This window comes from Eptatretus burgeri, chromosome 10, assembly GCF_056783735.1.
Source record: "Eptatretus burgeri isolate ZD-2024b chromosome 10, Ebu_testis_v1, whole genome shotgun sequence".
Taxonomy (NCBI): domain Eukaryota; kingdom Metazoa; phylum Chordata; class Myxini; order Myxiniformes; family Myxinidae; genus Eptatretus; species Eptatretus burgeri.
Window position 1 is genome coordinate 62,924,800 of NC_140970.1, and position 14,125 is coordinate 62,938,924.

Genomic DNA, 14,125 nt, shown 5'->3' on the forward strand with positions numbered 1-14,125 from the left:
AATTCTCAATGAAACATTGGGCATGCAAATTGTTTTGGCAAGTTGTGTGCTTGGAATGTTGACCGGATTTCAAGCAAGCCCAAAGAAGAGCGCTCGACTTGCCATTACCAAGGAACCTTTTTAGTTTTTCAAATCCAACTTTCAAAATCAATTGGAAGGATTTCTTGCACAAGCTGTATTCTGTATGGATAGCACTGCAAATCTTTTCTCAAAATATGTCTTAAAGAGGTTTCAGCAATTGCAAGTTCCATTGAACGTTTCTTGGTCGATCTTTGTGGGTTTCTCAAAACACGATCGTATGCATGCTCGATGTTTCCTTGTGTTCTTCCATGGTCTACATGATAATGTAACATCGGGTGTCTGAGGTTGGATTTGTCTTAAAAGAGGCCAAAATATATCTTTCAAATTGTGTGTTTCTCCATGAAGATCTGTATTAAATCTACTTTAATCCACATGTCCATGTTGATTAAAAAAAATTTCTGGAAGGGACAATAAAAATCTGGATGTTGCGCTTTGCCTGCGTGCACAGCTTTTCAAACAGAAGTGAATCTTAAAAGACAATAAAAAGTGAATCTTGTTTTCTTCCTGTAAGGATATACATGCACATGGATGTGTTACTGGCAAGCCCATCACGCAAGGCGGTATCCACGGGCGAATCTCCGCGACGGGTCGTGGAATTTTTCACGGCATTGAGAACTTTATTAATGAGGCGACATACATGGGTGCAATTGGTTTAACCCCAGGATTTGGGGATAAAACCTTCATTATACAGGTATGAAAAACAACATTACACTGCATCTGGCATTTGATTTGATTGAAAAGTTGTATGCTTCTTGAAAAATTTTCTGCAATTACATATTGCATTCACATCACCCACTGAATATTAATGCTTTTTTTTTAATACAAATGTCAAGGTTCATAAAACGAGCAGTATGGCATTGTGGAAGGTCAACAATGACAAACAGACAAGAAGATGCACATTTACACAAGCCTGTGACTTAACCGAGAGGGTTAACATTGCGGGTCCGACTTGTACTTACACCACACTTAACTGTTCACAATAAAATGTAACCCATATTTTTACCTGTCACCTCACATATTTTCACATACTCATTCCATCTGGAACGTAAAAGGGCTGAGCCACCTGAGAAATCCCATCTCTCTCATACGCCTGATAGCATAATACTCGCATTGTCCTGTCATTCTGTGATCCCACCCATCTCCATGCTGTGCCAGTCTGTTGCAACAGTCTGTGCTGAAAGTATAAATGGGAGGAGTGATTCGTGGGAATAGATCAACTTTATGGGTCTATCTTTGACATGTATTACATTGACCGAATGTGTGGACATAAAAGGTTTTTCCTGCCCAAAGTGTGTGCATATAAACATCATTATACACATCAATATGCCCACTGAACCTTTTGCACACATACACATCCTGGACCCTCCCCTCCCTTGGTGGACAGGACAATTCGGCCTAAACTTAGTGGACAGGTTGAGTGTGTGACCATGACAAATTGATTCGATTTTGGTGAAAATCTGGATCTGGATATGAGAATTATTAATTTTTTTAAGTGATTCTTCACCATTGAGAGGGCCAAAAATGATGTATGTGTGTGTATGTATGTATATATATATATATATATATATATATATATATATATATATATATATATATATATATATATATATATATATATATATATACATATATATATATATATTTATATCATAATATTTCAAAAATGTATTGGGTCCGATATGTTCTCATGGATCAGGCATTACGTGGCAGAAGTATGTGCTCTACCGAGTGCCCTTCTAGTTGATAATGCAATGTTCCGTCTATTTTATACATGAGTGATTTGTGTGACATTTCCCTGCTCTTTGCTCACCACATTGATTCCCTCTCCTTTATGGGTTCCTTGGATTGCTTGTGTAGTACTTAGGATTTTGCTGTTTGCTTCAAAATAGTTTGAGTAGTCTACCTAGTTCAATTTTTTTGGGCTCTGCCTTTATGTATTTCATGAAAAATGGATAATCACTGCACACGTGCATGTGTGCATTTGTATTTTTCTTGGATTTGTGAGTATCTGTCCACATATATCTCCATTCTCCATGATAGCACAGTAATCAGGTTACAAACTCACCTCAGTATGATGTGGACAACTAGGTTGTCTTAAATGAACATAAACAAATAATGTTTAACCTCTCTCTCCCTCTCTCTCCCTCTCTCTCCCTCTCTCTCCCTCTCTCTCCCTCTCTCTCCCGCTGTACCCATTCTTCCCAGTCATACCCAACTGCTCGTGAAATCTGTGTCTTTTTCACCTGAGAAGGTGGAAAAGTTTTTGGCAACCCTCAATTCTGACTCTGCAACTGGACCGATGGCACCAGCTCACGTTCTAAACACCTGCTCTGCTGCTCTTGTACTTCATCTCTCTGCATTTTTCACCCTGTCATTTACTATAGGTCAAATTCCATCTGCTTGGAAATCAGCCAACATCACACTATTAACTAAAAAGGTGAAAAATGGACCCTCTTAACTCTAGCCCAATTAGCTTATTTCCAATAATCAGCAAGGTCATGGAACGCATCATTGCAGTTGATATAGAATCATTCCTTTTCTCCAAACAGTCTCATCTCATGTCATCAATTTGGATTCAGACCTGGTCACGCTACGTTGTGCATGCTGCTTATACTCTCCCAATAATGGGGGAGGCCCTCAATATCAGACGAGATCAGGGCCGTTTCTCTGGACACATCTCGAGCTTTCGATACAGTCTAACATCCCGCCTTGTTCTCCAAACTGTCTGCCTATGGAATCCTCATAGTTAATGTGTGGCCCTCAATGGAACCCTTTCTTCTCCTCTCTCTTTCAAGGCTGGAGTACCCCAAAGCAGTATTTTAATCCCCATCCTATTCATAATCTTCATCAATGATCTCACTAATTCTCTGGAAAATCCTCTTTAGCTTTTTTTTTGATGACTCCACTCTTTGCAGTGACATCCTTCTGTCAGACAGACAGCATCCCCTTCCCTCTCCTCAGACCTTGACAAAATCACAAATTGGTAAAACATTGGAATATGTCTTTCACCAAGAAATCCCACATAACACACTCACTTACTCTCTCCAAAAGAACTGTACCGCAAACCCTCCTATCTACTTTCTAACAACTGTCATGAAGAGGTTCAGTCACTCAAAATCTTGGGTCTCACTCTTAGCCATGATCTCTCTTGGAAAGCCACACTTCAAAGCTGGCCTCCAAAGCCAGATGCTGACTTGGGCAACCTCTGTCATTCATTTTCCTTCCTTGGCACACCTGAGCTTCCATCCACCTACAAGGCTTTCATCCACCGCTTGATGGAGTACTGCTCTCCTCTGGTCTGGCTCCTCTGCCTCACATTTTGCTCAGCTTGATGTCTCTGATACCAAGGCTTCCGAAGATCATTGGAATGTCTCGCAATGAAGCTGAGTCTATGTTCCTATCCCTTCACCACCGCCGACAGGTTGGTGGTCTCTGTCTTCTTCTGCCTCATTTCTGGTTTTGTACCCTCTGCCCACCTCATGCATTGTCCCCTGCCCCCCCCCTCCTCTTTTTTCCCCCCAATCCTATTCTCTCTTCCCCCCCCCAATCCCATACTCTCTTTCCCCCCAATCCCATACTCTCTTTCCCTCCAACCCCATACTCTCTTTCCCCCAATCCCATACTCTCTTTCCCCCCAATCCCATACTCTCTTTCCCCCAATCCCATACTCTCTTTCCCCCCAATCCCATACTCTCTCTTTCCCCCAATCCCATACTCTCTCTTTCCCCCAATCCCATACTCTCTTTTTTTCCCCCAATCCCATACTCTCTCTTTCCCCCAATCCCATACTCTCTTTTCCCCCCAATCCCATACTCTCTTTTTCCCCCAATCCCATACTCTCTTTTTCCCCCCAATCCCATACTCTCTTTTTCCCCCAATCCCATACTCTCTTTTTCCCCCAATCCCATACTCTCTTTTTCCCCCAATCCCATACTGTCTTTTTCCCCCCAATCCCATACTCTCTTTTCCCCCAATCCCATACTCTCTTTTTCCCCCCAATCCCATACTCTCTTTTCCCCCAATCCCATACTCTCTTTCCCCCCAATCCCATACTCTCTTTCCCCCCAATCCCATACTCTCTTTCCCCCAATCCCATACTCTCTTTCCCCCCAATCCCATACTCTCTTTCCCCCAATCCCATACTCTCTTTCCCCCAATCCCATACTCTCTTTCCCCCAATCCCATACTCTCTTTCCCCCCAATCCCATACTCTCTTTCCCCCCAATCCCATACTCTCTTTTCCCCCCAATCCCATACTCTCTTTTCCCCCAATCCCATACTCTCTTTTCCCCCCAATCCCATACTCTCTTTTCCCCCCAATCCCATACTCTCTTTTTCCCCCCAATCCCATACTCTCTTTTTCCCCCCAATCCCATACTCTCTTTTTCCCCCCAATCCCATACTCTCTTTTTCCCCCCAATCCCATACTCTCTTTTTCCCCCCAATCCCATACTCTCTTTCCCCCCAATCCCATCCTCTCTTTCCCCCAATCCCATCCTCTCTTTCCCCCAATCCCATACTCTCTTTCCCCCCAATCCCATACTCTCTTTCCCCCCAATCCCATACTCTCTTTCCCCCAATCCCATACTCTCTTTCCCCCAATCCCATACTCTCTTTCCCCCCAATCCCATACTCTCTTTCCCCCCAATCCCATACTCTCTTTCCCCCAATCCCATACTCTCTTTCCCCCAATCCCATACTCTCTTTCCCCCCAATCCCATACTCTCTTTCCCCCAATCCCATACTCTCTTTCCCCCCAATCCCATACTCTCTTTCCCCCAATCCCATACTCTCTCTTTCCCCCAATCCCATACTCTCTCTTTCCCCCCAATCCCATACTCTCTCTTTCCCCCAATCCCATACTCTCTTTCCCCCCAATCCCATACTCTCTCTTTCCCCCCAATCCCATACTCTCTCTTTCCCCCAATCCCATACTCTCTCTTTCCCCCAATCCCATACTCTCTCTTTCCCCCAATCCCATACTCTCTCTTTCCCCCCAATCCCATACTCTCTTTCCCCCCAATCCCATACTCTCTCTTTCCCCCAATCCCATACTCTCTCTTTCCCCCCAATCCCATACTCTCTTTTCCCCCAATCCCATACTCTCTTTTTCCCCCCAATCCCATACTCTCTTTTTCCCCCCAATCCCATACTCTCTTTTTCCCCCCAATCCCATACTCTCTTTTTCCCCCCAATCCCATACTCTCTTTTCCCCCAATCCCATACTCTCTTTTCCCCCCAATCCCATACTCTCTTTTTCCCCCAATCCCATACTCTCTTTTTCCCCCAATCCCATACTCTCTTTTTCCCCCCAATCCCATACTCTCTTTTTCCCCCCAATCCCATACTGTCTTTTTCCCCCAATCCCATACTGTCTTTTTCCCCCCAATCCCATACTGTCTTTTTCCCCCCAATCCCATACTGTCTTTTTCCCCCAATCCCATACTGTCTTTTTCCCCCCAATCCCATACTGTCTTTTTCCCCCAATCCCATACTGTCTTTTTCCCCCCAATCCCATACTGTCTCTTTCCCCCCAATCCCATACTCTCTTTCCCCCAATCCCATACTCTCTTTCCCCCAATCCCATACTCTTTCCCCCCAATCCCATACTCTCTTTCCCCCCAATCCCATACTCTCTTTCCCCCAATCCCATACTCTCTTTCCCCCCAATCCCATACTCTCTTTCCCCCAATCCCATACTCTCTTTCCCCCCAATCCCATACTCTCTCTCTCTTTCCCCCAATCCCATACTCTCTTTTTCCCCCCAATCCCATACTCTCTTTTTCCCCCAATCCCATACTCTCTTTTTCCCCCCAATCCCATACTCTCTTTTTCCCCCAATCCCATACTCTCTTTTTCCCCCCAATCCCATACTCTCTTTTTCCCCCCAATCCCATACTCTCTTTTTCCCCCAATCCCATACTCTCTTTTTCCCCCCAATCCCATACTCTCTTTTTCCCCCCAATCCCATACTCTCTTTTTCCCCCCAATCCCATACTCTCTTTTTCCCCCAATCCCATACTCTCTTTTTCCCCCCAATCCCATACTCTCTTTTTCCCCCCAATCCCATACTCTCTTTTTCCCCCAATCCCATACTCTCTCTTTCCCCCCAATCCCATCCTCTCTTTCCCCCAATCCCATACTCTCTTTCCCCCAATCCCATACTCTCTTTCCCCCCAATCCCATACTCTCTTTTTCCCCCCAATCCCATACTCTCTTTCCCCCAATCCCATACTCTCTTTCCCCCAATCCCATACTCTCTTTCCCCCCAATCCCATACTCTCTTTCCCCCCAATCCCATACTCTCTCTTTCCCCCCAATCCCATACTCTCTTTCCCCCCAATCCCATACTCTCTTTCCCCCAATCCCATACTCTCTTTCCCCCCAATCCCATACTCTCTTTCCCCCCAATCCCATACTCTCTTTCCCCCAATCCCATACTCTCTTTCCCCCCAATCCCATACTCTCTTTCCCCCAATCCCATACTCTCTTTCCCCCCAATCCCATACTCTCTCTTTCCCCCCAATCCCATACTCTCTTTCCCCCCAATCCCATACTCTCTTTTCCCCCAATCCCATACTCTCTCTTTCCCCCAATCCCATACTCTCTCTCTCCCCCCAATCCCATACTCTCTCTTTCCCCCCAATCCCATACTCTCTTTTTTCCCCCCAATCCCATACTCTCTCTTTCCCCCCAATCGCATACTCTCTTTGCCCCGCAATCCCATACTCTCTCTTTCCCCCCAATCCCATACTCTCTCTTTCCCCCAATCCCATACTCTCTCTTTCCCCCCAATCCCATACTCTCTCTTTCCCCCAATCCCATACTCTCTCTTTCCCCCCAATCCCATACTCTCTCTTTCCCCCAATCCCATACTCTCTCTTTCCCCCAATCCCATACTCTCTTTCCCCCCAATCCCATACTCTCTCTTTCCCCCAATCCCATACTCTCTTTTTCCCCCCAATCCCATACTCTCTTTTTCCCCCAATCCCATACTCTCTTTTCCCCCCAATCCCATACTCTCTTTTCCCCCAATCCCATACTCTCTTTTCCCCCCAATCCCATACTCTCTTTTCCCCCCAATCCCATACTCTCTTTTTCCCCCCAATCCCATACTCTCTTTTTCCCCCCAATCCCATACTCTCTTTTCCCCCCAATCCCATACTCTCTTTTTCCCCCCAATCCCATACTCTCTTTTTCCCCCAATCCCATACTCTCTTTTTCCCCCAATCCCATACTCTCTTTCCCCCCAATCCCATACTCTCTTTTCCCCCAATCCCATACTCTCTTTTTCCCCCCAATCCCATACTCTCTTTTTCCCCCAATCCCATACTCTCTTTTCCCCCCAATCCCATACTCTCTTTTTCCCCCCAATCCCATACTCTCTTTTTCCCCCAATCCCATACTCTCTTTTTCCCCCCAATCCCATACTCTCTTTTCCCCCAATCCCATACTCTCTTTTTCCCCCCAATCCCATACTCTCTTTTTCCCCCCAATCCCATACTCTCTTTTTCCCCCCAATCCCATACTCTCTTTTTCCCCCCAATCCCATACTCTCTTTTTCCCCCCAATCCCATACTCTCTTTTTCCCCCAATCCCATACTCTCTTTCCCCCCAATCCCATACTCTCTTTTCCCCCAATCCCATCCTCTCTTTCCCCCCAATCCCATCCTCTCTTTCCCCCCAATCCCATCCTCTCTTTCCCCCCAATCCCATCCTCTCTTTCCCCCAATCCCATCCTCTCTTTCCCCCCAATCCCATCCTCTCTTTCCCCCCAATCCCATCCTCTCTTTCCCCCAATCCCATCCTCTCTTTCCCCCCAATCCCATCCTCTCTTTCCCCCAATCCCATCCTCTCTTTCCCCCCAATCCCATCCTCTCTTTCCCCCAAATCCCATCCTCTCTTTCCCCCAAATCCCATCCTCTCTTTCCCCCAAATCCCATCCTCTCTTTCCCCCAAATCCCATCCTCTCTTTCCCCCAAATCCCATCCTCTCTTTCCCCCAAATCCCATCCTCTCTTTCCCCCAAATCCCATCCTCTCTTTCCCCAAATCCCATCCTCTCTTTCCCCCCAATCCCATCCTCTCTTTCCCCCCAATCCCATCCTCTCTTTCCCCCAATCCCATCCTCTCTTTCCCCCCAATCCCATCCTCTCTTTCCCCCCAATCCCATCCTCTCTTTCCCCCCAATCCCATCCTCTCTTTCCCCCCAATCCCATCCTCTCTTTCCCCCCAATCCCATCCTCTCTTTCCCCCAATCCCATCCTCTCTTTCCCCCAGTCCCATCCTCTCTTTCCCCCAATCCCATCCTCTCTTCCCCCCCAATCCCATCCTCTCTTCCTCCCCCCCCCAATCCCATCCTCTCTTCCCCCCCAATCCCATCCTCTCTCCCCCCCCAATCCCTCTTTCTCTTTCTCTTTCTCTTTCTCTTTCTCCTCTCCCTCCCCCACTCACATTGGGAGATTGGGTGGTTTGTCATTGCTTTCCCGACAGTAGTTCGGGCAGCAATATGTAATTTGGCCACGGTGCCGGTGATAATTCCTCCACTCTTCGTGAAGGACACCATGGGGATAATAACATCCATTAACTCATGTCAGAATTAGTAGGCCAGCCAACATGAAATATTACACTTTTTGGTGCATCGCTTGTTAATAGCAGGCATCCATGCCAGATCAATGAATCATATGATAAAGAAAAAGGTGTGGGTGGATGCCACCCTGGATTCTCAATTTTTCAGTCATTTTGAAGGTCGTAAAGGAAAAAATGGCAAAAAAATGACAAAATGCTCATTTCCTTTATTTTGGCAGAATTAAAACATTTTTGGTGCCAATATCTTTATGCATTCTTCTGTTTCATGTTTTCATCCACAGACAACAAAAACATCATGTAAACTTTTGAATTTACATAAATGCACAACACAATGTAACGTAAAACTGCAGTTTTGAAATGCAGTAATCTGAGTACCTATTATAGTCATCAAGTTTCTCACTGGCAGTGAAACAAGCTGAGAAATTGAAACGTTATGTCTTAGGTTAGTGTAGATTAGTTCAACAACAATTTCAATGTGGCTAAAATGTACTATGTGCATGTTTTATTGAAAATCTATTGCCCAGCTGGGTTACAACATTCTTCTGCATCACAGCCACATGCAGAAGTGCACTTCAGTTATTTTTTAAAGCAAGTGCACCGAGCTGTTAGGCATTTGGATTTGCACCCACAGGTCATCAGCTGAAGGCAGGCATCTGGAATTGGGGGCAGTCTTGTCTAGATAGGTACCAGGCAAGTCTTCTCCTTCACCAAGGCATCAGTGTCCACAGGGGATCGAGATGCATTCTCGATCTGCTTGCAACCAGATCTTTGCCTGGTAATTGGCACGTTTACTGTGCAGATCCAGGGCATCTCTGGTCGGAGGCAACAAATCAAGGCCCTTCTTGACTTTACCAAACACATGGAATCTGGCTTGATTCACACTTGGCTGTGCAGGAATGCCATACACATGACATACAAACTGCTCAACTTGTGCGAGTTCTCCATCGCGACCAATTCCACTTACTAGGAGTGGCTGACTCTGGAAAGTTTTCCAGCACGTCTTCTTCCCATGGCCACTGAAGGCTGAGGTTGTGTCATAACCTGTTAGTGCATGGAAACTCAGCAAGTTTTCCCTAACAGGTTGTGGCAGTTTGTCTGATACAGCATGTATCGGGTCGCACTTCTGCTTCTTTGATGTTCCAGAAACCATCCATACTTGAGCTGCTCTGATTGACATGAAGTGTAGGAGAAGCAGCAAAACATCTGTGTCACTGCACATGACCACCAACCTTTCATTTCCTTCACTGACTGCCTCACATGAATGGAGTATCAGCCTTGTATCAGCCTCTTCGTGGTTGCCATGAGGTCTGACTGTTTCCCTTCTTGTTGATCTGGCATCGGTAGCATTGGAGAATCCACCTCCTGTTTCCACTTCACATCTTTCGGGGAGATCTTCGCCCTTCTGCATGATCATCTCAGAAAGGAACCTTGCAAGATCTGCCTTGTTCGCATCTGAGGCGATGAAATTGCTCCAAACCTGGGGTTGCGGGACATCTGGCCCATCAATGATCTTGCGAATCGGTTTCTTCTTGCCCATTCTCTTTGCTCGAGTCACAGCCTTGATTGACTCATCTCCAGTGTAGCGGTCAAACACTACGTCAACTCTTGTGTGTTCACCAACGTGCGCATAAAGACATCAGCATAGTTGCCAAATGTCTGGCAACGATGGGGCTTCCCAAGTGTCTGTATTAGTGCATAATCATCAATCAGCACACATGTCTTCATATCAGCTTCTGGAACATCTGAGGGTACACTTATTCCAGCCATCAAGATACTGACCAGCTCTGCCTTTGGGGTTGAGTTCATCTGACCTCCGAGCTTTGCCAAATATAGTGGCACTGGGGCAAGCTCATGCCACCTGTATCCATTGCATGGAATTCTTCCTCTGAAAGCGCCTCAAGTCTCTCAAGGATGTCAACATCGGTGGTGTCACCCAGTTTTCGCCTCTGATCAGCGACTGTCCTTGTTCTGTTTTTTTCCTTCTGTGGATGCTGTGCGGAGGTCACCTGAACTGCTGTGACAAAAAAGGCATGACAGCTTGTTTGTGTCTTTGCTCTCTCTTTTACGATTGATATAATTGATACAGGGTCCATGGCTGGCTACTATACTACTGCTTTCAAATTGTGGAAGTTTCTAGCGATCTGAAAATACAGTGTACACAGTGGTTATAACCATGTAACAATGATCAACAAGAACACCTAGCACACTGCTATATACACTACATCTGGTACATATTTGGCAGGAAGCCTGCCTATCTCCTACTGGAAAGAAAATAACAACATGTTAATGGTGTGCAAGTTCTGGTAGTACTGAGAACAAAGCGACATTGGACATGGTAAAATACCCTTAAGAATATAACAGAAAAATGGCAATGTTTGCCTTTCATTCTCTTAAAACTCTATAAATTAAGGTATATTTTCAGTTTAACCATTCACAATGAAAAAATACACTTGCTACAATATACAAGCTTTGGTTTTATTGATATGTTCAATAAAATAGGCACCGGTTTCATCAAAATCGACCGGCAATGACCTTGGTGACCTTCAAAATGACCTTGAAATTGAAATTTGGCGATGGCATCCACCCACATTCTTTTTACCTTGCCACGGTGGAATGAACCAACATGGATGCCTGCTATTAACAAGCGATGCCGCAAAAATAAATTCTAGGGGACTTTTTGATTTTTGGCTGGTCTACTAAATACAGGATGTCCAATTTGATGCAGAGGAACCACACGCATGCATGCACACACACACTGATGATTCACCCAGCCTGTGCAACGCCAGGATGACATTTTATAGATGCATAGAGATTCAAACCCAGGCTTGACAGTTTAGAGGTGAGTGTGTGGACCTCGAGGTCATCCTGTTGGCCGAAGTTGTATCGTAACACACCGTTAATAAACAAACTGTGATTCCATGTTGTATGTATACGTTATAAATGTACATGTAATAAAAGCAGAATCCAAATCCAAAAAGATTGCTACTCATGTCCCTGGACGGTGTAAAATATAATCAGACGTACAATAATTACCTTGAACAGAGTGAAAAGCCATTTATTTCCTTTTGGAGCCATTTTTGCTCACCGACTTCGAGCGTATTATTTACTTATATCGGTTTCAAAAGAAATCGCTTCTTTCTAATTTTCATCTGATTTAACACCAGATTTGATATTATTTAGGCTCTGAATTTCGATCATCAAATATGGAATCAGATTTCGAATATCAGCTTTTAAATAAGCCTTATGATAATCTTGCCAGGAGCCAATCACATTGCACCAAGCCTCACACAGCCAATCAGCATAACAGCTAACGGACAAATGGACAGCCATTCTTGTCTTGTATTATTAGTTATTTCAGCATGTCTGGCTTTTGGTCCATTGTAGAAAGGGGTGTTCTACCATTTTGGTGTTGACATTTTGGTGGTATGTCATGTCCTCACTTCTGCCATTTCTTTTTCTAATTTCTGCAGGGTTTCGGCAATGTGGGGTTACATACGATGCGTTACCTGCACCGCTTTGGAGCACATTGCATTGGTGTTGGTGAGATTGACGGAGCAATTTACAACGAAGAGGGTATAGATCCAAAGGAGCTGGAGGATTACAAACTGGTACTGCCCCACTGGCTTTGCTCAACTTATTTCACTCACTTCCTGTGTTGCGGTCAAGACGTCTTGGTCTTAACGACCACTTTACTCGTGTAACAAATTGGTGAATTCGTTTTTGACTGTAGGTTGCTATCCAATTTGAAAATGAACTGGTGGAGCAATTAAGTTAACAGTTTTGACGTTTCTGATGTGCGCTTGTGTTTTGCTCTCTACTCTTATGTCATGTGATGTGTGTGCGTGTGTGTTAGCTAGTGTTGGCAGGCTGACTAAATAATAGGGATTCATTTCTGGGAAAAACATGAAACTGGATAAAGTTTGCAGTTTTATTTATTTATTTCCCTCTGCCAATTTTGCGATCTCACTCTGGATACCATTGTCCTGTATTTCCGTTATCCCACCAGTCTTCGTAAGTGAGCGTTTTACATCCACTGAAAATGTCGACACGAGCTGCATTAATTGCAGTGCAAGCACATTAAATAGCTGACATCAAGAAACTGGTGAACCACATGCATTTGCAAAAACAAAATGTATGTAGCATGCCACATGTTGTAAAATACATCCTTAAGTCTTTGTAACATTCCTGAAAAGTTTGGCAATAATATTCCAGAACTTCATTGATATAAAAAATACAGGGTGTCCACAAACTCTTGCTCCTGTTTAAACATTTTATTATCCCCAAACCAAACGAGACTTTGTGGATACCCTGTATTTATCACACTGAACCATTTCTGATGCTGCACAGTATTTGTCATCATTCCATGGTATTGTTATGGGCCAGGTGTCGGTGGCGAGGACAACCGCTAAACGGAGCAGTCGGGCCGTCTCCCACCGAACACCGGTATTGTAAGGTCGTCACCCCAGATAACTCTGGAATTGACGGGTCGCTTAAAGGACCGTGGTCGCCAATATTTTGACGGCGTGAGGTGGGGTCCACTTGTCTAATTCCAATTTACCTAAGTACCCACTCAGTCTAACTACCGGGAAGCCACACCCTCGGCCGACTTTGTCTGAACCGAGTCACTGTTACCGACTCGGATCCAGCGTAACTGAGCGGAAGTTACCAAAGCCGCGCCGGACCAAATGAACAATTTTCAGCACAAACGGCCTTCCTTGTTCTCAAGCCCGAACCATGCTGGGCCAATGAAAGAAATGACAGGCAACGAGCTGGTACATTTAACAGGGAATTTATTTTACAGTAATCGGGAAGGGAGGCACAGAGCAGCGTTATCACGAATATGCAGGCAATGTACAATGAACAATCAACACTTGTACAATTTCTACTTATAGGACGGCGCCACCACAGACACACACACACCAAAAGAAAATGGACCTGGATGGTCTTTATTTCGACCCTCGCAGCCAAGGGGATAGACAGGCTGGAGGTCAGAGTTTGGCCGGGTACCTGGCCGCCTCGTGCGGTGACACCGACTCCAACCCACCACGGTGGGACTCGAACCCATGACCCGGAATCCAACGTGCCCACGATCCTGGCTGCCACGAATGATGATCAAGCACCACGGTCCTGGCTGCCATGACCACCACCACCACCACGAGAAACCCCGGAAAAGACCACAGACCAAGACCGCAGACGACGACTACTGCAGACCAAAAGACCAAAGGGCAAAGAGCAAAAAGGCCAGATGACGACGACTGCTACTGACGACAGCTCGCCACCCTTTTATCCACCCCCCCCCCCCTGCGGGTCGAGGGAACCGCTTTGAGGTAACTCTCCTCCGGATTGGACGAGGGGTTGTCGGGCGATCAGTGGCTTCCCCTTATTGGACGGGACGAACACGCCATCTGGCTGGGGCGGAGTTGGCCCTGAGGTGATGATCCTCCTGATTGGTTCGGT

The 14,125-nt window shown here is 45.5% G+C and overlaps 1 protein-coding gene across 5 annotated transcripts in view; it reads left to right on the forward strand.

The window, feature by feature from the left end:
* LOC147018710 (glutamate dehydrogenase, mitochondrial-like) overlaps positions 1-14,125 on the forward strand; it is a 71,148-nt gene that overhangs the window by 26,773 nt on the left and 30,250 nt on the right. For all 5 annotated transcript variants that reach the window (XR_015062495.1, XR_015062494.1, XM_085898669.1 and 2 more), the window contains exons 6-7: positions 593-772; positions 12,139-12,276. Coding sequence is in view for 3 of the 5 variants with exons in the window: in XM_085898669.1 (XP_085754795.1) it covers positions 593-772; positions 12,139-12,276 (318 nt within the window). In the remaining 2 variants the exon portion in view is untranslated. The remainder of the gene's footprint in view (positions 1-592; positions 773-12,138; positions 12,277-14,125) is intronic.